This window comes from Pseudorasbora parva, chromosome 17 (genome assembly GCF_024679245.1).
Source record: "Pseudorasbora parva isolate DD20220531a chromosome 17, ASM2467924v1, whole genome shotgun sequence".
NCBI classification, from domain to species: Eukaryota; Metazoa; Chordata; class Actinopteri; order Cypriniformes; family Gobionidae; genus Pseudorasbora; species Pseudorasbora parva.
In genome coordinates, this window is record NC_090188.1 from 31,461,544 (window position 1) to 31,487,272 (window position 25,729).

Here is a 25,729-nt window from a genome sequence, read left to right on the forward strand (position 1 = left end):
ATAAAAGTAGCAGATGTGTTTGTCCGTGGTACACTAGGTAAACATTAGTGTTTCTTTGGTTAAGTGTGTCAGAACAGCACAACGAGGTCATACGAGTTTTCAAAATGCATGGCTTGATGAAATCATTATCATACTTAAATGTTAAATAAAAGAGGAAATGATGAAAACCGCCATACCAGCTTTGTGCTGACGGCATGAAAAGTGCCATAGCCAAGGCAAGAGTTTCCTGTGTCTCAGAGCTCTTGCATAAAGTACACAGAAAACCACATGATTTTCTACATTGTGTGGAGCAGCATGACAATCTACTACCGAAACCTGCGCTGAATGTAAAACCATGTTCATATTAATAGAGAAATGTAATGGCAATGATACGCCATAAAAAAAATACCATGAAAAAAATTAATAAAATACCACCGATGACCGCAAATCATCAATACTTTTCAGCACATCTACTCTGGGGGGAGGGGGACAACATCCACCTTGGTAAAGTGCAAGACTGCAAGGAAATCAAAAAGAAAATTATTTATCATCAGATGTGATGCGTTTAAAAGATTCCAACAATTGCTCTAACCCGTTGCAATACTGATAAAACCTCACAGGTCTTGAATTTAGGGCTGTTTGAGAGAAGTAGTGGGGAAAACATCTTTAGTCCAACTAGAAATGACTACAAATATGATGGATGAACAAGCTGGAGTGTGTTCTGAGGTGGTGGAATCTGATCAAAACACGCAAAACTAAGCTAATTTTCCCTGAATGCCTTTTTCTCGCTTTCCCTCTCAACATAAAATCCACGAATGGCATAGTATTATTCTTTGGTACGATTGTCCCATCCTCATTTTAAGTGTTTGTGACTTCAATTCAGCATGGCAGTCAGTCTCTCGGGATGAACTCGAATGTCAGACCAGATCTACGGCTCTTCTTTGGGCTGGTGGTGTTGGCACAGGAAGAGAGAACAGAGCGTACGATATGAGAGGCCATGTAAACCTCAGCAGACGGTGATGCGGTGCAGCGATGCTCTGGTGCACTGCACCGCCCAAAACTCCCCTCAAAAGAGACACTTTTCCCATAGTCCCGTCTGCTTTGAAACCTTGTGAGGTTCGAAATACTCTGACCTCAAGAGAGCTGTCGTAAGACGCTGATCCACAATACTGGTCCTGACCTACAGATAATCAAAGTGAAGATTACAGTCCCTACAGTCATGCAGTCAACTCCCAAGAGTTCTTAGGGAGAGAAAGAGAGGCTAGTGTTGACTCAAGGTTGCCAGTCTTTGCCTCGATGATCGGGAATGTGCTTATAGCGACACCTATCTCCAAAATGACAGCCGGTGGTCCTCCAGAAGTAACACTCATCTTCATTGACAGGACCTCTGCGTCTTGGTCTGAAAGAGATACAGATTTGTGTGGACATTTCTTTCACAGGACATTTGTTTGTACATATAGTAGTTGCAATTGTTTTTTGAAGAAAATAATTGTATCCAAATACACTATATTGCCAAATGTATTGGGACACCCCTTCAAATCATTAAATTCAGGTGCTCCAATCCATGGCCAAATGTGTATAAAATCAAGCATTTAGGCATGCGGACACTTCTACAAACATTTGTGAAAGATTGGGTTGCTCTCAGGAGCTCAGTGAACTGAAACGTGGTACCGTGGAAGCAATTGGAAACAACAGCAACATAATAATCACAGAGTGGGGTCAGCGCATGCTGAGGCGCACAGTGCGCAGAAGTTGCCAACTTAAAGTCAATAACTTTGTTAGAACAATTTGTGTATGGCCCCTTCCTGTTCCAACATGACTGCGCACCAGTGCACAAAGCAAGGTCCATAAAGAAATGGATGAAAGAGTTTGGTGTGGAGGAATTTAAATGGCCTGCACAGAGTTCTGACCTCAATCCGATAGAACACTTTTGGGATGAATTAGAGCGGAAACTGCGAGCCAGGCCTTCTCGTCCAACATCACTGCCTGACCTCAGAAATGTGCTTCTAGAAGAATAGTCAAAAACTTCCATAAACACGCTCCTAAACCTTGTGGAAAGCCTTCCCAGAAGAGCTGAAGCTGTTATAGCCGCAAAGAGTGAGAAAACTCCATATATAACCCTACAGATTAAGCATGGGATGTCATTAAATTTCATTTGTATGTAAAGGCAGGCGTCCCAAAACTTTTGGCAATACAGTGTACATTAAAATTTTCATAATTTAAAGGATAGCTCACCCAAAAATTCTGTCATCATTTACTCACCCTTAAGTTGTTTTAAACCTGTAAGAATTTCTTTCTTCTTCTGAACACAAAAGCAGATATTCCACTATACATGTCAGTTACACACGGACTAAAGCCTAGTTCACACTGCCTGATTTTTGCCCCGATTTTGAGTCGCCGACACATTTTGTAAAATTGCCGACAAAGGCCCGAGATCACAGGCAAATCGGTGCTCGTGCATGCGAGTGACAATCACGCAGTGTGAATAATCAAAGACGCGTTCAGAGAGAATCACCGACGAGTCGCCGACGCCGGTGAGATATTTGGCATGCTGGACCTGTCGCCGACTGAAACTCCTGCTGTGTGAACTGCGTTCTGACTGAAAATTACACCGACAGCCAATGAGAGAGTGAGATACAGGGCAGCAGGAGGCTCAGGGAGGAATTATAGAGCAGAATTTCAGTATTTTAATAGATATATTTACAATTCTATCAAACAGAAACAAAGGCCAAACATTTGCACATCCAGCCACAGCAGCAGCACATTACAAAATTGTTTATTTACCTCAAACATCTGGAGCAGTACTCTCAGGATTGTGTCTTTGCAGAACACAATCCTGGCTGCCTCTGTCTCTCCAACAATTTCTTCCGCCATAATCTTTTTTCTTTTTCTCCACAAATCAGCACATACAATTTGAAGCAAACTTTGTGCAGTTTATCATTTTTAATAAAAATTCCAAGTCTCGCGCGAGAACTCCGGGCTGACGCACGTGTGATCTCTCGTTGTTTACTTGTCACATCGCACGTGTTTGGGAAACGTAGTTTGCACACCGGAGAGAGAGAGTTGTCGGCGATTCTTCCTCTTGTTCAGTCATGCAGTGTGAACTCCTCTGTCGTCAAACCATCGCGCAGTGTGAACACAGCAGTGAGTGAATGATACCCCAGATAGTCATGGAGTGTGAAAAGAGCAGTGACCGGACGATTTTGAAAATCATGCAGTCTGAACTAGGCTTAAGCAAACACTCCACTCTTGTACTGCACTTGCTCATCGGAAAAGCAAAGTCTGCTTAATAATTTGCCAACAAGAAATGTCTATGTACCATACTTGTTTCTGCTTGCAACTGCCCTTACCGTGTGGTATAGCTGTGCTGGGCAACGCTGGTAAAATGACGCTACTGTCTGGTTCACTGATCCACTTCCTGCTATCTGCTCAAATGCTTTAATTTCGGTTTATCCCTAAAAAGTACTATGGAAGTCAATGATTGGTTACTAACATTCTTCAAAATAAATTTTTATATTCAGCAGAAGAAATAAACTAACAGGTTTGAAAAGACTTGAGGGTCAGTAAATGATGACAATTTTCATTTTTAGGTGAACTATCCCTTTAAAAGCACAGATATTTAATTACCCAGCAGCCCCTGCAGGTTGTTGAAAGGCAGGTGTTGGGAGGACTTTCTGAATCCGGCGATCTGGATATCGAACCACTAGCCGGGTATTCTCAATAAAATGTCCCTGTTTTACAAAAGATTTCGCATACAAGTATATAAACAATACACAGGGCTAATAATAATAATAATAATAATAATAATAATAATAATAATAGATATGTTTAATGTACAACTCAAAAAGGCTTGCTTACCATTTCATTTAACATTATTATTAGTATTTTTATTAAATGTAGGATCAAAAATGTCTTCACTACTACTACAACTGTTAACAACAACAAGAGCAACAACCAATAAACAATAAAGACGTAATATAAGTGTTTTACTCACATTGAGGTTCTCCATTGCACGGGAGGCCATGTTGGCATTCTTAAAGTTAACAAATGCACAGAAACGTTCATGCAGAACCCGAATGCTGTCAATTTCTCCGTAACTGGCAAACATCATCAAAAATTAAAACAAAAATCATGGGAAATCATTTTAGAACTAAAATAATTGCAAAAGCCGATTCGGCATCAGATCTCACATTTTGAACAGGTCCCGCAGATGTTTCTCGGTCAGTTCTGTCGTCACATTGCCCACCCACAAAGAATTGCAAGGACTTGTGAAGGCAAGCGATAGCAAGACAAAGAGAAATATGTACATATGACTTAAAGGGGGGAGATAAACATAAAAAAGAAATGAAAAGAAATACTGCAGTCAGCTTACCTTGGCAAAAGGAGAGTACAGTCCTGATTTGAAGCTGTAAAAATATATTTTTTTAAAGATAATTATATATATATAATTAAAATGTAAATCAATGACAACAAGCTTTTGAACATTAATTTGTCCATCTCTCAATTATCATTAAATTGCATATATATGCCATACATCAGGAGAGGTGCCTAAAGCTCCAGGTGGGAAAAAAACTACTACCGGACACTGTCCCTTCCTTCTGCCATAGACAGTGTTGACAGAAATTGCCTGAAAAAAATCCATGTATTGTTGACCTTAAACTGAATTCAGTATAGCTAACTAAATTATGAAGCATTAAACATGCAAGAAATACATCATCTTTTATCTGAGTAGATTTCCCACTACAGGTGTGCATGTTTTTAAATGCTGCCCATGAGCTCAAGAAACAATGTATGAACAAAGTCACTAGATCTAAATATTCCCAACAAACACCCTTTCAACATGAAACCAAAAAATAAAACCTACACTTTCACTGCCTCTCAAATGTTTGTGTCCCCCGGGATTCAAAACCCTTTCTTGGGTTAGAATAGAAAACTTTATTTTAAATTGTAATATTTCATAATTGTACCGTTTCTACTGCACTGTGTGATAAAATGACTTTTACTGTGATTTCTGGTCATTCATGGCCTATTATTTTTGTGACCAAAATGTTCATGTCTCTGAACTAAATTGGAGTGCACCAATAGCACCCTCAAGTGGTTCATTTAAAAGAAAAATCAGACAGGAATACTAGAAGCTCTTACCCTTCGCTGCAACAACAGCCTGCACTGTATTGTATTTTTCCAGCAATTGAATACTCTGCTCCTCTTCATATCCAAGATCCTAATATGAATAAAGGAAATGAAAAGCCTTAAATTATATACTCTTCTTTTGCATTTTCCTGGATTGCATTATTTTTGCTTCCAAAAAAAGTATTTTTAAGTCTAACCCGATTCGAAACGGAAAATCATTTACTCATCCGGTTGTTATTCAAAACCTGTTTGACTAATGTTCTTCTGTGGAACACAAAAGGAGAAAATGCAGTTATTTTTATTCCAACCAAAGTTATGAAGCACTAAAAATGACATATGGATGAGTCATACTGAAATGCTTTTTTTTCCATTGGCATTCCACAGAACAGAAACCAAAGATTTGAAACAAGTACATGATTTATGACTAATTATCTTGTGTCCCTTCTCATAACAATTATGTAACTTTGTGTATTCATTATACACATTTGTATCAGTACGTTTAGTAGTGTATTACTAATGCCAAAAAGGCACTTGAGTGGCAAAAAATTGCAGACGCCGTAAATGCTGTAGCCTGACCGTGACTTCTTGAAAGACCGTGAAAGAAATGGTCATTTATGGACAATGGACATTAAAGTCGGGGGAAAAAAGCATCTAGCAATCCATCACCAGTGTGTGTGTGTGCCACGGGTGGGGGAAAGAGAATTTCTAATTTTCTTTCTGATTGGTAGAGACATACATCATATGTAATTTTATCAAAAATAAAACAAACTAAAGGCATATGCATGAATACCATGATTCCGTAGCTAATGAAGATTTTTTTACTATGAAAACAATTTTCCCCGGTGGAAAATTAATACATCCATCCATCTATCTAGCTCCCAAATTATCTATCTATCTATCTGTCTGTCTGTCTATCTATCTAAAGGAATCTCTATCTGCTCTGCCAGACGGACGGACCTATTACCAAGAACATCAGTTTTGTACAGGGAGTGCAGAATTATTAGGCAAATGAGTATTTTAACCACATCATCCTCATTATTCATGTTGTCTTACTCCAAGCTGTATAGGCTGGAAAGCCTACTACCAATTAAGCATATTAGGTGATGTGCATCTCTGTAATGAGAAGGGGTGTGGTCTAATGACATCTACACCCTATATCAGGTGTAGACATGTGCCAATATTGTTATCGTGGGCACTTTAAAATATCGTAAATAATAATTTATTAACAATTAATATTTTTTTTTATAATGCACTCAAGAATACTTTGCCCATCAACCGTATAAATGCTCAACACCGCTGTTCTGCGTCAAATGGACGAGCTCAGATGTAAACAAGCACAACATGCGTTTGCACATGACTGAACCGGTGAAGGAGACGCGCTGCTGAAGTGCCGCTCAGTGACAGCAGAGGGCGCTATTTATAGGCTATTTATTTTTAAGCTTAAACATTTTTATGTTTTAATCTGGACTACAACATGTGTACACTACAATCATCATACCTAATGATTAGAACTGTTCTGATTATTTGTTATTGTTCAGTAAAACTTTGAGACATACAACTTCATTAGTTAACATGTTAATTCATTATTTCCAAACTGACAATGAAAAATATTTATAAAGAATTAATTATTCTAATTAATGTTAACTTCTTAGTTACTGTTTAATAACATTAAAATCAAAATAACATTTTTAATGGACCTAAGATAAAACTAACAATGATCAGTATTTCTTAACTAACATTGCCAAAAACATAATACTTTCTGTAACAAATGTAGCTATTGCTCAGTCTTAGCTAATACATTAAATAATGAGACCTTATATTAATTTGTTACCTGTTGTTCTTTATAGCCTAATTCTTTTGCGCTTTAATCTGTTTGAAAATTGTACTTTTACAGCTCTGAAAAAAAATCAAGAGACCACTAAATATTGATTTCTCTTTCAGCTCTTTTTTTCCAGAGCTGTATATATTTTTGGTGCATTATTGTATTTAAACATTCAGTTATACTAAAATAGTTCTTAAAGCTGTTATGCTATTGCAACATTTTTTTTGCAACTTATTTCAATATCGTGATAATATCGTATATCGTGATAAAACGACAGCAATTAATCACAACATGAAAAATTGATATCGGCACATGCCTAATCAGGTGTGCATAATTATTAGGCAACTTCCTTTCCTTTGGCAAAATGGGTCAAAAGAAGGACTTGACAGGCTCAGAAAAGTCAAATATAGTGAGATATATTGCAGAGGGATGCAGCAGTCTTAAAATAGCCAAGCTTCTGAAGCGTGATCATCGAACAATCAAGCGTTTCATTCAAAATAGTCAACAGGGTCGCAAGAAGCGTGTGGAAAAACCAAGGCGCAAAATAACTGCCCGTGAACTGAGAAAAGTCAAGCGTGCAGCTGCCAAGATGCCACTTGCCACCAGTTTGGTCATATTTCAGAGCTGCAACATCACTGGAGTGCCCAAAAGTACAAGGTGTGCAATACTCAGAGACATGGCCAAGGTAAGAAAGGCAGAAAGTTGACCACCACTGAACAAGACACACAAGCTGAAAAGTCAAGACTGGGCCAAGAAATATCTCAAGACTGATTTTTCTAAGGTTTTATGGACTGATGAAATGAGAGTGAGTCTTGATGGGCCAGATGGATGGGCCCGTGGCTGGATTGGTAAAGGGCAGACAGCTCCAGTCCGACTGGTTTGGGCTGGTATCATCAAAGATGAGCTTGTGGGGCCTTTTCGGGTTGAGGATGGAGTCAAGCTCAACTCCCAGTCCTACTGCCAGTTTCTGGAAGACACCTTCTTCAAGCAGTGCTACAGGAAGAAGTCTGCATCCTTTAAGAAAAACATGATTTTCATGCAGGACAATGCTCCATCACACGCGTCCAAGTACTCCACAGCGTGGCTGGCAAGAAAGGATATAAAAGAAGAAAATCTAATGATATGGCCTCCTTGTTCACCTGATCTGAACCCCATTGAGAACCTGTGGTCCATCATCAAATGTGCGATTTACAAGGAGGGAAAACAGTACACCTCTCTGAACAGTGTCTGGGAGGCTGTGGTTGCTGCTGCACGCAATGTTGATGGTGAACAGATCAAAACACTGACAGAATCCATGGATGGCAGGCTTTTGAGTGTCCTTGCAAAGAAAGGTGGCTATATTGGTCACTGATTTGTTTTTGTTTGGTTTTTGAATGTCAGAAATGTATATTTGTGAATGTTGAGATGTTATATTGGTTTCACTGGTAAAAATAAATAATTGAAATGGGTATAAATTTGTTTTTTGTTAAGTTAATTAATAATTATGCACAGTAATAGTCACCTGCACACACAGGTGTATCCCCCTAAATATCCCCCTAAAATAGCTAAAACTAAAAACTAAAACTTCCAAAAATATTCAGCTTTGATATTAATGAGTTTTTTGTGTTTATTGAGAACATGGTTGTTGTTCAATAATAAAATTAATCCTCAAAAATACAACTTGCCTAATAATTCTGCACTCCCTGTACATTATTTTGTTCTGTTTACCATATTTATGAGGATGAATTGCATAACATGCCAATATTATTGCAAACCATTTCTGCATTTCTGTTTTTAATTTTCATTTGATTTTGTTTTTTTTACACTGCAGATTGATCAAACCGGTGTTTGTGTAGGCTGTTAATTGTAAGACTTGCATTGTGAAATCTTTATTTTATTTATGAGGGACATTATTGCCATTTCTTTTACACAATGGTCTACAGTTTCACGCGTTTCTTCTATCTGCCGGCATTTCTCATTTCATCAATTTTTGTGCGTACGCCTGGGTCAGAGATTGCATGAAGGACCCCACATTTTCCCGTCAAGTTTGCTTTTTATAAATACCAATTATAGCGTAGAGAGCGGTGTCCGCCTTCTTTTGTATGTATGCAACGTTTAGAAATGAGGCCCCCAGTCCTTACCGTAAGTTGTTGCACTTTGCAGTACAAGAGGTCATTGACGGCTTCTTCGCAATCTCCATCTAGTTTTAGCACCTGCTCCATGGCTTTCTCAGCTTCACTGTACCTCTATTACAAACAAACCCACATGCAAATTTATTGATTCTCATCTAAATACAGATTCACTCTATATACAGGGAGAAAAATGTCACTGGGTCGCACCTTAAGTCCCATTAGTGCACTCCCCCTACGGTAATAGCCTTTGGGCCAATCAGGAGCCATATGGATGGACTTCTCAGCATCTGCAAGGGCCAGAGGGTACTGCTCCAGACAGCAGTAGCAGTAGGAGCGATTCCCAAAAAACCTGTTATGAAAATATCAGAGTGAATTAATGAAAACAACAAAAAAAGCAAAGAGATGTGGATATGGCTTCAGTCAAATCAAAGCACCTGTAGTCTTTGGGGTCACATTTGATGGCCTCTGTAAACAGACTAACTGCTTGTGTGTACTGGCCCTCCTGAACAAATCGAATCCCCTTTTCTGGAGTGGAGAGAAAGAAAGTAAAAAAGTAAAAAATAAAGGCACAAATGTTTAAAAATTGTAAACTGTGTGAAACTCAAATGTGAATACTACTTCCCCTAAAAAAATTAAAGTAAAGAAATATAATATATTATATTAATATATATTAATATATATATATATTTGAATTAGGTCATTATTTCAACCTCATGTGATTCCAAACTTGTATGACTGACTTTATTCCATGAAACACAAAAAGTATTGCTTTCAGAAGGTCATCCTGAAATATATTTTTAATACAATAAAAGTGAATGTGGACTGAGGCTGTCAAGGCCCAAAGTACAGAGCCCCTAAAAGGAACGTGGTAAAGAAAAGAAATTAGACGGGAGGACAAAAATAAATGTCAATGCTTTTGCATTCTTTCAAAATTTCAAAGTTTCTCGGAAGAAAACAGGTTTTTTTTTAGGAAATGCAAAGGTTTCTTGGGAGAACGCAAAGGTTTTGCTAGCGAATGGAGAGTTTCTCAGAGGAACGCAAAGGTTTTGTGAGAAAAAGTTTCTCGGGAGAAAGCAAGGTTTTGCCAGGAAAGGCAAAGGTTTTGCGAGAAAAATACTCTGCAAAGGTTTTGCAAGGAAACGCAAAAGGTTTTGGGAGTAAACGCAAAGTTACTTACGCAAAAGTTTTGCAAGGAAGCACAAATTTCGGAGGGGGCAAAGGTCTCGCGGGAGGGGGCAAAGGCCTCGCGGGAGGGGGCAAACGTTTCTCGGGAGAACGCGAATGTTTTGCTACCGAATGAAAAGTTTCTCGGGAGAAAAAGTTTCTTGGGAGAAAGCAAAGGTTTTGCGAGAAAAAAAACGCAAAGGTTTTGCAAGGAAACGCAAAAGGTTTTGGGAGTAAATGCAAAGTTTCTTGGGAGAAAGCAAAAGTTTTGCAAGGAAGCGCACGTTTTTTTAAGGGGAAAGCAAAACGTTTGTAAGAGAATGCAAAAGCATTGAAATATATATTTTTCACCATCAAGTACCTTTAGGGGCTCCGTAATCCCTAACAAAAAGACAAAAAGCAGCATAAAAGTAATCCATACAATTCATGTGCCAAGTCTTTTTCTGAATCTAAATGTTCCAGTTTAGTTTGAAACTATATAACAGTAGGTAAATCATGAAAATTATAATTTTGGGGTGAACTACAAATAAACATTGACTTAACTCATATCTCTAATCTGACCAGAAGTGTTTTGTGAGAAAGAAAGAGAATTACACACCTACTAGTAAGGCACTTCTTTTAGTTTTAGCATCTGATAAGCCAATGACCTGTTAAAAAAAAGTATAATATATTAATTGCGGGTTAATTAATCAAATATTATAGAACAAAGGATACAATGGATTACAAAGGATAATATATGGTTGCAATTTAACTTAAGCTGACGTAGTTACATTGTACCTATTTGAGTAAGTACAGAATAATATTAATTAACAACATGTACTTACTATAGAGTTACAGTTAGGGTTAGTTCATTGTAATAATGCATGCACATTACAGTTATTACTATAGGAAGTACATGTAGTAACGTGTAACTGCGTCACCTTAAAATAAAGTCTGCCTAATATATTAATTGCAGGTTATTCTTGACAATGTCCATGCTACTGATTACCACTGAAATAACTGACTCATTTCTATTTTGTGAAAGTGAAAGAAAATGCATTTAAAGACAATTCAAAATATGTAAATACCACGCGGTTTCAAAAGTATGAACAAACAGTTCTGCTGTGTGATGAAATCAGGAAGAAGCACTGTACATTATTGTACATACGGTCAATTCACTGTACATTATTAACTGATAATTAGCACATCCCACCGAATCATAATATACTACCATAGTACAATGTTTTTTAAAGAAAGTTTCTTTTGTTTACCAAGGCTGTATTTATTTTATCCAAAACACAGTAACATTGTGCAGTAACATTGAGAACTATTACAATGTAAAGGCGTCATGAACGGCATTTTTTGTCAATTTTAAGGTCCACTAATACAAGTTTTTTTATATCAAAAACATAATTTTTGTTTTGTTTTGCATAGTTTTTGACCATCTCTTTGAAACACTCTGTTTTGATGGACGTGCCGCATTTAATAAGCAGTGCCTAAAATGAATAGTGCGGCATGTAGGATTGATAGCTAGTTGATAAAAAGATACTGCAGTATAAATTCAAAATAATGATTGTTGTTTCCCCACCCCCTTGTCCTCAGACTCTACGCTCATATGGGTTGCCAGCTTGAGGACACGAAGCACAATTAAAAATGTCAGCCAGAGAGACTTACACACTAAGTTCATGAGCTGATTTGTCTGAATTTTAATATGCTCTCGTTCATAAAGATTTTTAGAGGGATGCCGAGGCTTTTTAGGTTGGGTAGAATACGTAACCTGCTGCAATACGCTGTATTTTTACTGGCAACCTAGGGTGTCAAAATACTGTTGCGTAAACTGGTGGTGTGTGGTTTCGCATAGACAAAAAAAAAAACAGACATTCAGACACGGAACGCACATTTCAAAGTAGAACAACGGGCTGTAGCATTGGTATTCTGAGAAACAACTAGGTGAATTTAGCATGTTTCTTAAATAAACATCTATGAATTTGGTTAATTCGGAACATGGTATATTTATGCTTTGGTAAAGTGAAAAACTTACATACAGTATCTTTAACACTCTGCAAAGACCAAATGCGAGTGAAATGCGAGTATATGAAACAATCGGAAGTTGGCCGGTAACATTTTTATGAGTTATAACAATGCAACATTATGAGAACACAAAAATGATTGACGCTCGGGACAGTTAAAGGGCCAATGCTGATCGCAAATTACACCCGTGGTCATGATGACCTACAGCCAATGAGAGAGCAAGATGTAAGGCAAGGGAAACTTCATCGGGAGGAGTCAGAGGCCTGCAACAGAACATTAGCAAGCATGGCTTCTACAAGCAACCATTCTCTCATTCATTTTCTTCTGTGCAAATCGTTGCACAGACAACTTGGATCACAAAGCTTGCATGCATCATTTTAACAAGAAGAAATCATCTCGTACAAGAACTCCTCTCACGCGATCTTATGCTAGTTCCTTTATCAATTCTCATTTGTGTGTGGTTGTGAAATGTATTTTGTTGACCAGACAGATTTGTCGGCAATTCTTCCCATTAAAATGTTGTGTATTGTGTGACCCCCTGTCGCTGAGAAGTTGTGTAATGTGCACACTTAATGGTAGACACTATGGCAGTATAAGAAAAACCGTGCAGTGTGTACCCAGCATAATGTGAACTGGGCTTGCTGGGTAGAAGCTTCCCTGTTCTGTGTGTAAGCTGTTGTAAACAAACTACCCAAATTAAATTTAAAAAAATGATGAGTTAAATTGTATCTGTATGGTGATCAATCTTTTTTAAGGTATCGTGTGGATGTTGGAAATTCCAGTATTGTTTTTAACAACACTCCTTTGTAAAATTACCTTAGATTTATGAACTACGTAGATACCTAATGATCCCAATGCCCAGGTGCAGCAGTTTTGGGCTCCACAGGACACTAAATAAACACTTAAACTCACCTCTCCGGTCCTGCTCTCATTTTCCTTGTTCTCTTTCGACTTGTGAGATCCTTTACTTTTAGCTTTGGGTCGAATGTGATTGACAGCATTGGCAACAAAAGCACTGTTTACATCCCACCCTGGGTCCTGAACATGAGGAAACAATGTCAAAGTCAGCATTTCAAACAATAAAACATTCAAACAGCAAACTCTGGAAGTCCCTCAGCTGTGGCAGTATGGTCATCTCATTTTTCATACCTCCTCACTAGAACGGGCCGTCGGCTGCTGGTTGCTTTTGTTCCCTGAAGCCAGTGGAGGTCCAGAATCACTTTTACTTGGAGGAGCGACTGTCTTCTCTTCCTCCTTTGAAAGGTCAATCTCTTCCATCTCCTCTGGCTCAGACTCCTCAGACTCGTCGAGATCAGAATCTGCTCCAGCATTCTCCTCCTCCTCCTGAAAGATTTGATTTTAAAAATGTGATCATAGAGCAGAAAAAGTCTATCTGGCAAGCCCTACATTATGGGGACAAAATATCCCCACAAAGATTGCAATATCTAAAATCCTTGTGGGAAATGTTCTGGTCCCCATGAGGAAAACAGCATATAAATCATACTAAGTGCTGTTTTTTTGAAAATGTAAAAACGCAGAAAGTTTTCTGTGATGGGTAGGGTAAGTGTAAGATGATATAAAATTCAGCTTATACAGTATAAAAAATATATATATCTATGAAACATCTCCATGAAACATGCAAACCGTGTGTGTGTGTGTGTATATATATGTGGTTTACTGGGACTCTCCATAGGCGTAATGGTTTTGATACTGTACAAACTGTACATTATATCCCCTACACTGCCCCTAAACCTACACATTACAGAACACTTTCTGCATTTTTAATAAAACCTTGTTGTTTAGTATTGTATATTAATAAAACATTGTTTAGTAACATTGTCAAGCTATTTGGTTTACTGGGACACCGGAAGTGTCCTCATAAACCATGTTTACATTGTAATACCCATTTCATAACACACATTTGTGTCCTTATAAACCACATATACCAACAGACACACAACGTTGTTAATTTGGATTGGTCCATTGTTTTAAAAACTGACATTAATAGACTGCAAAGGTAACTATTTTGAACACATTCTTAAATACCCAATATCAGTGGTTGAAAGAGAGAAATGGAGCTAGATGAGATGCACTGATCTGCTGCAATGTTTAAAAAAAAGAACATCCTTTATCAAAGCTCTCTCACCATCCTCACTATTAAACTAGTTTCAATTTACCTGCTCAGTACTTTCATCCTTTTTAACCCGCTCGAGTTTCTTACGTTGCCGTTGACGCTAAAAAATAAAAATGACAGATTATCATTTATTATTAATATTATTTTTTTAAACAATGCATATAAAAATATACAGACTATGTATGGCCGTGTTCACAATAAGAGCACAATTTAAAAACAACAACAATGATTAATAGATCTGCTCTGACAGTAATGTCTGTGTTAAAGGTGATTCATTCTTGTACTTATTGTGGCAAAGTTTATCTCCTCTCACCTTCCTCTTGGCTTTGCGCCTCTCTGCTTTCCGCCTGGCCTTCTCCTCCTCACTAAGACCCTCCTCACCATTTAAGACATCCTGTAGAACACACAATAAACCAAATGAGACAGGGTATCAGGAAAAAAACAGAAAATGCAAGGACTTAATTGGTTTCAAAAGAGAAAACCTGTGCAAAATATAAGTTTCAGAGTATGCCTTTCATCAAAGAGGTTTAAGAAGGGAATTTTACCCTATAAGAAAGACGTTTTTAGTTGTAGGGACTAAAACAAGGTTGACAGTGTTACAAAACATCTGTGGAGGACTTTGGCCTCCATAAATCCATATGCTTATTGACAATGCACACATGTATGAAGCCATTGTTGTTCTCCCTATGACTGGTTAACCAAAATAAAATGTAACTCAAAAGCTTAAATTCTTAAAGATGACTGCATGGTAACGGTTTTGGGTGAGCAGACAATTCTTAAAATGTCTAACATTATATAGTCTGTGGAAGAAAGCACACTATGAAAGGTATATAAGACACAATTTGAACATTTCAGCAATGAATGTGAAACATTCATTAAAATAAGTTTTCTTGGAACAAAAGAACCTCAAAATCAACTTGAACAAATATGAGGGGAGTAACTCGGTTTGGAGCACACTGACCTGACCTTGACCCAAAGGGAACATTGAGCCATGACTAGAAGATAAAAGTTCATTCACTTCTTTGTCTTTTGAAAGAATTCTCTAATGTGAATAAAGGCTGCATTTATTTGATATACAAATTTTTTGTGTGGAAATATTATAATTTTAAATACCTTTTGTAGTTTAATAGATTTTAAAATGTAATTTATGCATGTGATGTAAAAGCTGAATGTTCAGCATCATTACCATCTTTGGTGTCACATAATCCTTCAGAATTAATTATAATATGCTGATTTGATGCTTAAAATATATTAATTAAATTATTGTTATCAACAGTTATGCTGCTAATTGGTTTTGCAGAAACCATGAAAAAAATCAGGATTCTTTGACAAGAAAGAACAGAATTTGTAACAGTTTGTAGTGGTATGTTTTTTTAACACGTTTGGTACAGTTCAGTATGTGCTACACTATATTGGCAAATGTGGGACACCCCTCCAAATCATTTAATTTACGTGTTCCAATCACTTCCATGGCCAAAAAAAGCCCAAGCACCTAGGCATGCAGACTGCTTCTACAAACATTTGTGAAAGATTTGGTCGCTCTCAGGAACTCAGTGAAATCAAGTGTGGTGCCTTATTTAATATTCCACAGTCAACTGTTAATGGTATTATAACAAAGTGGAAGCAATTGGGAACAACATCATCTCAGCCACAAAGTGGTAGGCCATGTAAAAATCACAGAGTGGGGTCAGCTCATGCTGAGGCGCAGTGCACAAAAGCGCCAACTTAAAGTCAATAGCTACAGACCTCCAGATTAGCTCAAGAACAGTGTGTAGAGAGCTTCCTGGAATGGGTTTCCATGGCCGAGCAGCTGATTTCAAGCTTTACATCACTAAGTGCCATGCAAAGCGTCAGATTTAGTGGTGACTGTAAAGCATGCCGCCACTGGACTCAGACAGTGGAGAGACGCGTTCTCTGAAGTGACCAATCATGCTTCTCCGTCTGGAAATCCAATGGACGAGTCTGGTTTTGGCGTTTGCCAGGAGAACGGTACTTGCCTGAATGCATTGTGCCGAGTGTAAAGTTTGGTGGAGGGGGGTTATGGTGTGGGGGTTGTTTTTTTAGAGGTTGGGCCCCGTTTACCCCTTTTCCACCAGAATGAACCAGGTGTTAGTTCAGAGCCAGTGCTAGTGCCAGTTCTGAGTTGGTTTGACTGATGAGATTTCTAAAAACCGGTTTGTCTTTCCACGGGCTAGAGGGCCACCACAGAGCCAGTTATGTTACTGTATATGTCATTTCTCAGTAACGTTGGGAAATACAAACACACCATGCTTGTTCGATAGGCATCGACGCTGCGCAGAACGAGGATATCAACCGATGAAATAAAAATACAGATGATCTAAACCGAAGATATCAACATACCGATTGTGGCAAGGGGGGCGTGGTTCAGCGAGGTCTGCAGCGGGAGAGAGGGCCGCGGGACGAGCGGTAAGTGAGTGGGTTGGACGCAGATTAATAACACCTGTCTCTTGTTCTAGTAATGAGCGCGGAGACGGGATAAAACACCAGCGGAACCGGAGACCAGGGAGAGAGAGAGTCGGACTGTTGATGCGACCCACGGAGATATCCGGAACCCGGAAGTGCGTGACCCGGATGCGAAACTGAGCATATACAGAGACAGACACACGCTGAAGCGTGCACGTTGTGATTTGAGTTATTGAGAAAATAAAGAGCATCAACAGTCCTGCCGACCCCCGTGTCCTCTTCCTTCCTCACTATATCGAACTTGCTACACCGATGATATCAACATACCGCATGAGCGAATCAAAAGCATAAGGAGCCGTATGATCTCACTGTACTTTGATGTCATACGGCGATCGGTCTGCGCGTCGCCGATGCATCTCGAACAAGCCTTCCATCAACAATGGTAAATGTTGCATTACTATTGATGCACATGGCTTTATGATCCTACATTGCCATGAAAACACAGCAAATCAAACACATTCGTGCAGCTCACCGTAATTTGTATAGACGGAGGTTACAATCGAGGAGCTATTAGCTGCTATTTAAAAATGCCGGATCTCAAGTTTGTATTCATCTTGTTGGTCACAGTAACCCCGCCCCCAGCCCCTGAAGCAAGCAGTTCTTACTTCTAGACCAGCAATGTTTTGGTGCTAATTAAGAACCACTTTTCCTGTTTTGGGGCTGGTGCTTTGGGTGTGGAAAGATAAATAACCAGTTTGCAACTAGGCTCTGGCTCTGAACCAGCACCAGCACTGCCTTGGTGGAAAAGGGGTAATAGTGGCTCTCATAGAAATACACCCTATTGACATGCATTGTACGAGCAACGGTTGAAGTTCAAAACTTAATTTGTGTTCTACTAAAGAAACAAAGACACCTACATCTTGGTTTCCCTGGGAGTAAGCAGATAAACATCACATTTTCATAGCATATCAAGACATTTTGGACAATTTCATGATCCAACTTTGTCGAAACAGTTTGGGGATGACCCCTTGCTGGACTGCGCACCAGTGCACAAAGCAAGGTCCATAAAGACGTGGATGAGCGAGTTTATTGTGGAGAAACTTGGCAGTATTGACTGGCCTGAGTCCTGACCTCAACCTGACAGTACACCAGTGGGATGAATTGGAGTAGAGACTGCGAGCCAGGCCTTCTCGTCCCACATCAGTGACCTCACAAATGCACTTCTAGAAGAATAGTCAAAAACTTCCATAAACACTATCCTAAACCTTGTGGAAAGCCTTCCCAGGAGAGTTTAAGCTGTTATAGCTGCAAAGAGCGGGACAACTCCATATTTAACCCTACAGATTAGGAATGGGATGTCATTAAAGTTTAGGTGCATGTACAGGCAGGCGTCCCAACATTTTTCCTGTGTCGGCCAACATAGCTTCTCTATGTGCATTTTTTTCTTCACTTGTGAGCCGATCATCACTCTTCACACACAAAACGCTCCTCCAACCTGGACTATTTACCTTTTTCCGGCTACAACTGAGTTTCCATGGGACCTCAGCACGAGACTACAGCTAGCCGTCTAAAACACAATTTAGGTAAATTTAAACAATGGCTAAACACATATTGTTGTCATGCAAGTGCCCTGATCATGTTGGACAGACATTTTGATTGCATTTTGTGTCTGTTAAAAGGCACAAATACACTTTTTATGTATATGCCCCCATAACAGCAGTTTTAGCTGAGTGGGAGCTCTTGGCATTAACTCTAATAGCTCTATGTTGTTTTTTCTTCTATAGACAGTACTCACAAAGGTTGAGATTAAAATGATTAACTTAAAAAAAATCGGAGTTCTCCTTTAACTATCTTTTCAATTCATGAAAAAAAGAACAAAGTGTACCTGTGAGAGTGTGCGGTCATTCTGCCCGGGGAGGGCACCTGTGTCCATCTCCTCTGGCCTCTCATCACTGGAGCCTAAGGAAAGATGCAGAGAAATCAATCCATAAATCCAAAGTCCAACTCAAGCAAATATAATCACTATAGCATTAGCCAACAGCACACTTTTTCACAGTTAAAATGTTCAATAATGCAGAAATGAGAATCAACACAAGCCACTTGTTTTTTATCATGTTGTCAAACCCCAACACTTACCATTTCCTAGTTCTTTATTCACTACAACTGTTTATGTGACAGTCACAAATGTATGGTATTTTATTATTTTGAGTATGACATTTTTTTTTAAATACTACAAACTCAAGAAAACCTTCACAATCTATCAAGTCTTGTTTTTTTACTTCTCAATACAATACATAAACTCAAGGCCAGTATGTCATATTTTTAACCTTGGCTGCTGATGTTTGTTAAATTAGTATTTGCAGAGTCCAGCTATGCAAAGATTTGAATTTCACATCATGTCTGCCACAGAAAATCCAACCAAACCAGGGTAAAATGAGTTATCAGCAAAAAGAAACACACACTCACTCAGCAAACACGGGACCTAAAGCCCTCCTGGACAGCAATTCAGTTGTCAGCTATCCTTAAGTTCCCTTGCTCCAATGGTAAAATTAGACCTAGCAGACATTTCTCCAAGCTGCATGGCCTCACAAACTACACAGCTCTAAACATTCCTCAAGAAAGCCATTTACACGGCGGCCTAGTAGAGCAATACTTTCTCTGAACACCATCCAATGACAGATTTTTTTTTATTTTGCCATTAGCTAATCTAAGCATATGGTTTTCAGACATATTTTTCATGTTTTGTTTTCTTTTATTGGATTCCTGACAGCTCAGTGATAGTTTTATCCTTGATTCAGCCCAGGGCTTTGATGGATACACATGCACACATCTGTACAATGTCTGAAACCTACATTTTTGTTTGACATAAATGCCACTTTTTTTCTTTTTTTGCTTTACTTAGTCAAACAATAACATTCCTGTTTCAGAAAGAGACAGAACTCCATGAGCTTGTAAACTGATTCATTTGGTACAGAGAAGTAAAGATACATTAGAGGATCTAATTTAAAAAAAAAAAATGTTTTCCATGTCTTCAACCACTCTAATTAGCCATTATATCCCACACACAGCAAAGAGATGCACATAGTTTGCCTTCAGTTATCAATCACAGCCAAAGTAGCACCACAAATCTCAGACAAGGGCAAATGTACGCTGCATTGCGTCGCCTTAGAAGCAGGCCGTGATCTGAGATTAGTTCTGTGGTTACAGGGAAGTGATGCATCGACCAGCAAACTTCCCTTTAAAGTGACTCATCTCACACTGCCCCATGGCCTTGTGACAATGGCAGTCCAAAAAACTGATTTACCTTGGTAAGATACAGAAACCGCAGATGGCCCCCAGGTAGTCACGTCTTCCTTGGATCATGCAAACTGTTGCATGCAAAAGATCCCAGCTGATACTGTATTCACTGCTGCCAGTCAGTCATTTGATTAAAACAGCCATGGGCAATCTTGATTCATACTACATAAGTAAATACTCGCAACAGAAAAGGACATGCTTCATTGTTAAACAAAGATGTTTATTTAAGGTGTTTGAAAGAGAACCAAGTCAAACTTCTACATTCCTGATCATTTTACAGTGTGTGAATGCAACAGACAGGCAAATAGAAACTTACAACAACGGCCCTGATGGGAAAAATCTACGGTCACTTCATCATTTAATGATGGATCATGCTCTTAAGGGCATTTACATTTCTACCACCAACTTTGAGTACAGTCAAAAATTAGACAATATTAGACACTGCATATTAGCAGTACTGCATGTAACGCAAAAATAAATGGTTCCAAATAAAAGCTAAAGGGCCTTTACAGCCTGATGTCATTAGGGAAACTTTTCAAGTTCCCCAACGAATTTTCATTTTCTAGCTTTTTTATAAAACCATCCATGTATTTGTGGTTTAAAGAGCCCAGACACCAAAACTCTGGTTTGAAGAATACAGTTTAAATTGACACAAGTGAAGATAGTTTTATTGAATTCTGAGAGTTTTCTGTCACTCTATTGGCAGCTGTGCAACGGAGCTTTGATGCTTGAAAAAGTTTAAAAAATGAGATTGTAAAACTAATCTACATGAATTGAGCGGTGTAGTGCAAATATTCTGGAGACTTGATCGCTTTATATGATGAACAGATTGAATTTAGGCATTTTCTAACATTTAAACATTGATCAGCAAAAAAAAAAAGAAGTACAACCGAACCTGCTTGACGTGCGAGAACAAACCTCTTGCAGAAAATCAAACATGCTGCTGCATACGAGAATGAACCTCATTGGTTCTTGCTGAAGCTCAAATATGCGGTGTAACACACGAGAATGAACCTCATTGGTTCTTGCTGAAGCTCAAATATGCGGTGTAACACACGAGAATGAACCTCATTGGTTCTTGCTGAAGCTCAAATATGCGGTGTAACACACGAGAATGAACCTCATTGGTTCTTGCGGAAGCTCAAATGTGCTGCGTAACACATGAATGAACCTCATTGGTTCTTGCGGAAGCTCAAATGTGCTGCGTAACACATGAATGAACCTCATTGGTTCTTGGAGAAGCTCAAACGTACTGAGTTGCAAGAATTTACCTAATTGGTTCACGCTGAAGCTTAAATGTGCTGCGTAACACAAAAATTAACCTCATTGTTTTCTTGCTGAAGCTCAAACGTGCTAGCCTAGAAATCTAGACACACCCTAGCGGCAGCAAATTTAATCTGCCCGCGAGTGTCGTCTAGCAACTCTCAGTACCCTTCTGAGCTGTATTCGCCTAACTCTTGCTGGGCCAATCACATCGTGTATAGAGTCGGTGGGCGGGCCATAATGACGATGGCCGAGTTGCGTTTGTGTGCTTCTAGTAAACACAGAAGCTGGCGAACGGCGGTCTTTCGAATCAGCTTTGACCGTGACTCTGGAAGACTTGGAGTTAAGCTTTTCTCTGAGAAAAGAACAAAGAACGGCACTGAAGTCATACTTAAAAAGGGAAGATGTGTTTGGAGTTTTGCTGACCGGATACAGCGAATGTTTAATCTATCAACAAGCTCTGTTTCACCTTCGTTGCTCTGGTTGGTGGTAGCGCTATCCTATCGCGTGCAGAGGGAGTTTGAAAAACAACCGTTTATCCCGCCCCTCGGATTGAGCTGTCAATGGTGAGTTTCCAGACCAAACATCTTGATGTGGGTCTGGCTTGTCAGGCTACAAACGTGCTGCATAATACGTTGGTTCTTGCTAAAGCTCAAACGTGCTGCGTAAAACAACAGTGAATCTTATTTTGAAGCATCAAAGTGGTAGTTACGTACCTTTGAACACTGAAAGTTCTCAGATTTGATCAAAAAGATCTTTATATATGTTCCAAAGATGAGCGAAGTCTTATGGGTTTGGAACAACACACGCAAACATTTTGGGTTAACTATTCCTTTAATGCACATAAAAGAAATAACTGGTAGCAGTGTTTTTGAACGTTAAAGGGACACTCCACCGTTTCTTTTTTCATATTCAAATTTGTTATTTCCTTAACTAAGACGAGTTGATACATACCACATCTCGTCTCAGTGCATGCCCTTATCGCTCTGACGCGCGGTGAAATTTTGATAGCATTTAGCTTATCCCATTTCATTCACTATGGTACCAAACAGAGATCAAGTAAGAAGCGACGAAACACTTCCACGTTTTCCCTATTTAAATACAGTAACACTAATAGTTGAACGACTAAGTATGGTGACACAAAATAAAACGTGGCACTTTTCTAAGTGGGTTAAGATGGATAAGTATAATGTATGGCGTAATAGCACTTTTGAGAGTACTTCGGCTCTGCACAGTAAAAAGTCCCGCCTAAAAAATCCTCCCTCAAATCTCCCCCTCACCCTCTCATTTCCGTCAATAGGGAGAGAGGATTTTTCAGGCGTGACTTTTTACTGCACCGAGCCAAAGTGCTATTCCCCCATTATAGTTATTCTTTTTAACCGCTTAGAAAAGCGCCACGTTTTATTTTGTGTAACCATACTTGGTCGCTCAGCTATTCCTGTAACTGTATTTAAATAGGGAAAAAGTGGAGGTGTTCAAGCTAAGCGCTATCAAAATGTCAGCGTGCGTCAGAGCGAATAAGTGCACGCACTGAGACGAGAGAGGTATGCATCAACTCGTCTTAGTTAAGGGAATAACATACATAGTCTAATATGAAAAAACGGTTGAGTATTCCTTTAAAAGGTTTCTATCGGATCATTGGCTGGTCCACCAATTTTTATACATCGATGCCGCCACATGTCTGCCATCTTTGAACGGTCAACATTTCAGATGCTGTCATAACTCATAATAAAAATCATTAAAAAAAAGTTTTCCTAGATTCCACAAAATATTGTGCAGCCACTGGTTGTAAAAACCAATGAGATTTCAAATGGTATAACCTTCTGCAGATAAAAAATGTGTTGTTTTTTTTGTTTTTATATGTATTAACTCAATATTACAGTTTTTTTTTTTTTTTTAATTTATGATGGTAACTTTTTAATGTTGTGTTAGCAAAAGTCTGGTTTTGTGTTAGTTTAGCTAAATCATCTAATGCAAATGCAGATATTTATACATGTCTAACTATGGTTGTGATCAGCTCTCAAATGTTTACTAATTAGCTTTGACCGTTCCAATATAGAGAACAGTTTATGCATAACAGCCCATAGAAACAGTCGCTAATGTAATGAGTCATCTATATATATATGTACACATCTATGGGCCTACAAGCTACCACATTCCGGAACCAGTGATCATGTTCCAAACACAGCTACCAGCTAGGACTTCCCAACAAAGATCCAGAACTTTAAAAAAAAAATCTCCAAAGAATCATATGGGTCATACCCCAAATGGTTTTTGATAAGAGGCTTTGTTGATTATCCTAAACAACATTTAAGAACTTTTGTTTATGACTGTATGAAAAGGCAATGTTTGCCATTAGTCTGGATGCAAGCTTTAACTCCTGTACCGTGATTTTAAAACAATCATCCTAAAACCATGCATTATAACTAAATTAGAATCGGAATCTGATTAAGTGTCTGTGTTTATTCTTGACACTCAAACAGGAAATTATCAGCTGTTAAAAATCACATTTAGCGTGTCTGTGATTCACAGGCCTGTTGCATGTCATTTTTGTAGTATTTGAAACAGCCTGTGATAATCATATACAGTTCTTTTTTTATCCATTGTCAACTGTAAATAAAATACAGAATATGCGAGAGATTAACAGTTTAAATTGAGTTAATCTTGTAAAACATTAAATATGGATTTGATTGATGTGTAAATAGAATTACAATCCACAAATAAAAAGCTATCCGGGTGACAACCGCAGTTACTTTTATATTAAACTACATTTGCATAATTGGCATCATAATTTTTTTAATACATACAAAACTGACTCGCAAAAGTCGAAAATAAATCACTAACACTATAACGCCTTACGGCGAGATAAGCGAATTGTGCCCTTTGTTAAACGTTCTGAAACTAACTTTATAACTCGGGACAGACAGAAACAAAGTTTCCATGCAGACGTGAAACTCACCGCTGAGCCCCAGTAACCGGCAGAAATCCAAACTGAACTTCATTAGTCCAACCATCCAGCATTATTACCTCAACGCCACCAAAGGAACATGTACACGACAGAATACATGCTAAAACAATAAATGAATCGACATATTTCAACTTGTGGCGATATGTGTGGCTGTTTCTCTTCCTGGGCGTCGAGCGGAACGTCAGGCGGGTCTGTTGAACTGCTGCTCAAGCGCCTCCCAGTACGAGCGTCTTAAAGGGCCGCAGGGGCCATAGTGTCCTGAAGCCACACTTCTCATGGACAAGTCAATGGGCATTTATTTGTCATTTGCAGTTACACTAGGGGAAACTGGGCATTCAAATGCTTGTGTCGAGGCTCAGACACAGTAAGATTAACCGGACCATACACAAATTTAGCACACATGACCACAAATAGCATATCTGAGCACTGGGATCGAGTGACATGCTATTTTGTTGACAGAAAAATAAGTAGGCAGAACAATAAATAATGGCAGTAACAAATATGATAAAGAATACTTTAAAAATTAAGTATTAGGAACAGTAGTCCTCATATGAATACTGAGGTAAAAGTCGTGTTGGCTGCATCTGAAACTTGGAAAATGCTGCCTTCGGAGAACACATTTCAAGACAGGAAGGCATCAAGCCACGTCCAAATCTAATGTTTGCTTCACTTCCTGTCTCCTGAGAGACTTTCATCTGATGGATTTTTGAAGACAGCATACATGTATCCTTCGCTGCCTTTGACCCAGCCAACATTCTATCATGGGGCCCATGTGGGCCCCATATGGGCAGTAAACATGGGGCCTACATGGGTTTGTCCATGGGTTCCATGTGGGCCCCATCTATATTATCCCATATGAATCCCATATGGGTCCTGACTGGGGCTAATGTGGGCCCCATATGGGCAGTAAACATGGGTTCCATGTGGGCCCCATCTAAATTATCCCATGTGGGGCCTGACTGGGGCTAATGTGGGCCCCATATGGGCAGTAAACATGGGGCATACATGGGTTTGTCCATGGGTTCCATGTGGGCCCCATCTAAATTATCCCATATGGGTCCTGGCTGGGGCTAATGTGGGCCCCATATGGGCAGTAAACATGGGTTCCATGTGGGCCCCATCTAAATTATCCCATGTGGGGCCTGACTGGGGCTAATGTGGGCCCCATATGGGCAGTAAACATGGGGCATACATGGGTTTGTCCATGGGTTCCATGTGGGCCCCATCTAAATTATCCCATATGAATCCCATATGGGTCCTGACTGGGGCTAATGTGGGCCCCATATGGGCAGTAAACATGGGTTCCATGTGGGCCCCATCTAAATTATCCCATGTGGGGCCTGACTGGGGCTAATGTGGGCCCCATATGGGCAGTAAACATGGGGCATACATGGGTTTGTCCATGGGTTCCATGTGGGCCCCATCTA

The 25,729-nt window shown here is 39.1% G+C and overlaps 1 protein-coding gene across 2 annotated transcripts; it reads right to left on the reverse strand.

Annotated features, from left to right (window-relative positions):
- Positions 1 to 978: 978 nt before the first annotated feature.
- zgc:123010 (uncharacterized protein LOC641500 homolog) lies at positions 979 to 24,499 on the reverse strand. 2 transcript variants are annotated; one of them, XM_067421670.1, is made up of 16 exons: positions 24,294 to 24,499; positions 18,660 to 18,733; positions 14,664 to 14,744; positions 14,394 to 14,450; positions 13,366 to 13,557; positions 13,129 to 13,254; positions 10,805 to 10,853; positions 9,477 to 9,567; positions 9,250 to 9,391; positions 9,052 to 9,156; positions 5,122 to 5,200; positions 4,352 to 4,385; positions 4,170 to 4,244; positions 3,974 to 4,076; positions 3,607 to 3,710; positions 979 to 1,378 (listed from the first exon to the last, which is right to left on the reverse strand). In XM_067421670.1, exons 1-16 carry the CDS (start codon positions 24,346 to 24,348, stop codon positions 1,252 to 1,254), a joined length of 1,494 nt encoding a protein of 497 aa, XP_067277771.1. In that variant the 5' UTR covers positions 24,349 to 24,499; the 3' UTR covers positions 979 to 1,251. The 2 variants fall into 2 exon arrangements, with proteins under 2 accessions (XP_067277771.1, XP_067277770.1); XM_067421669.1 differs by having other exon boundaries at positions 13,366 to 13,560.
- Between the last annotated feature and the right edge of the window lie 1,230 nt (positions 24,500 to 25,729).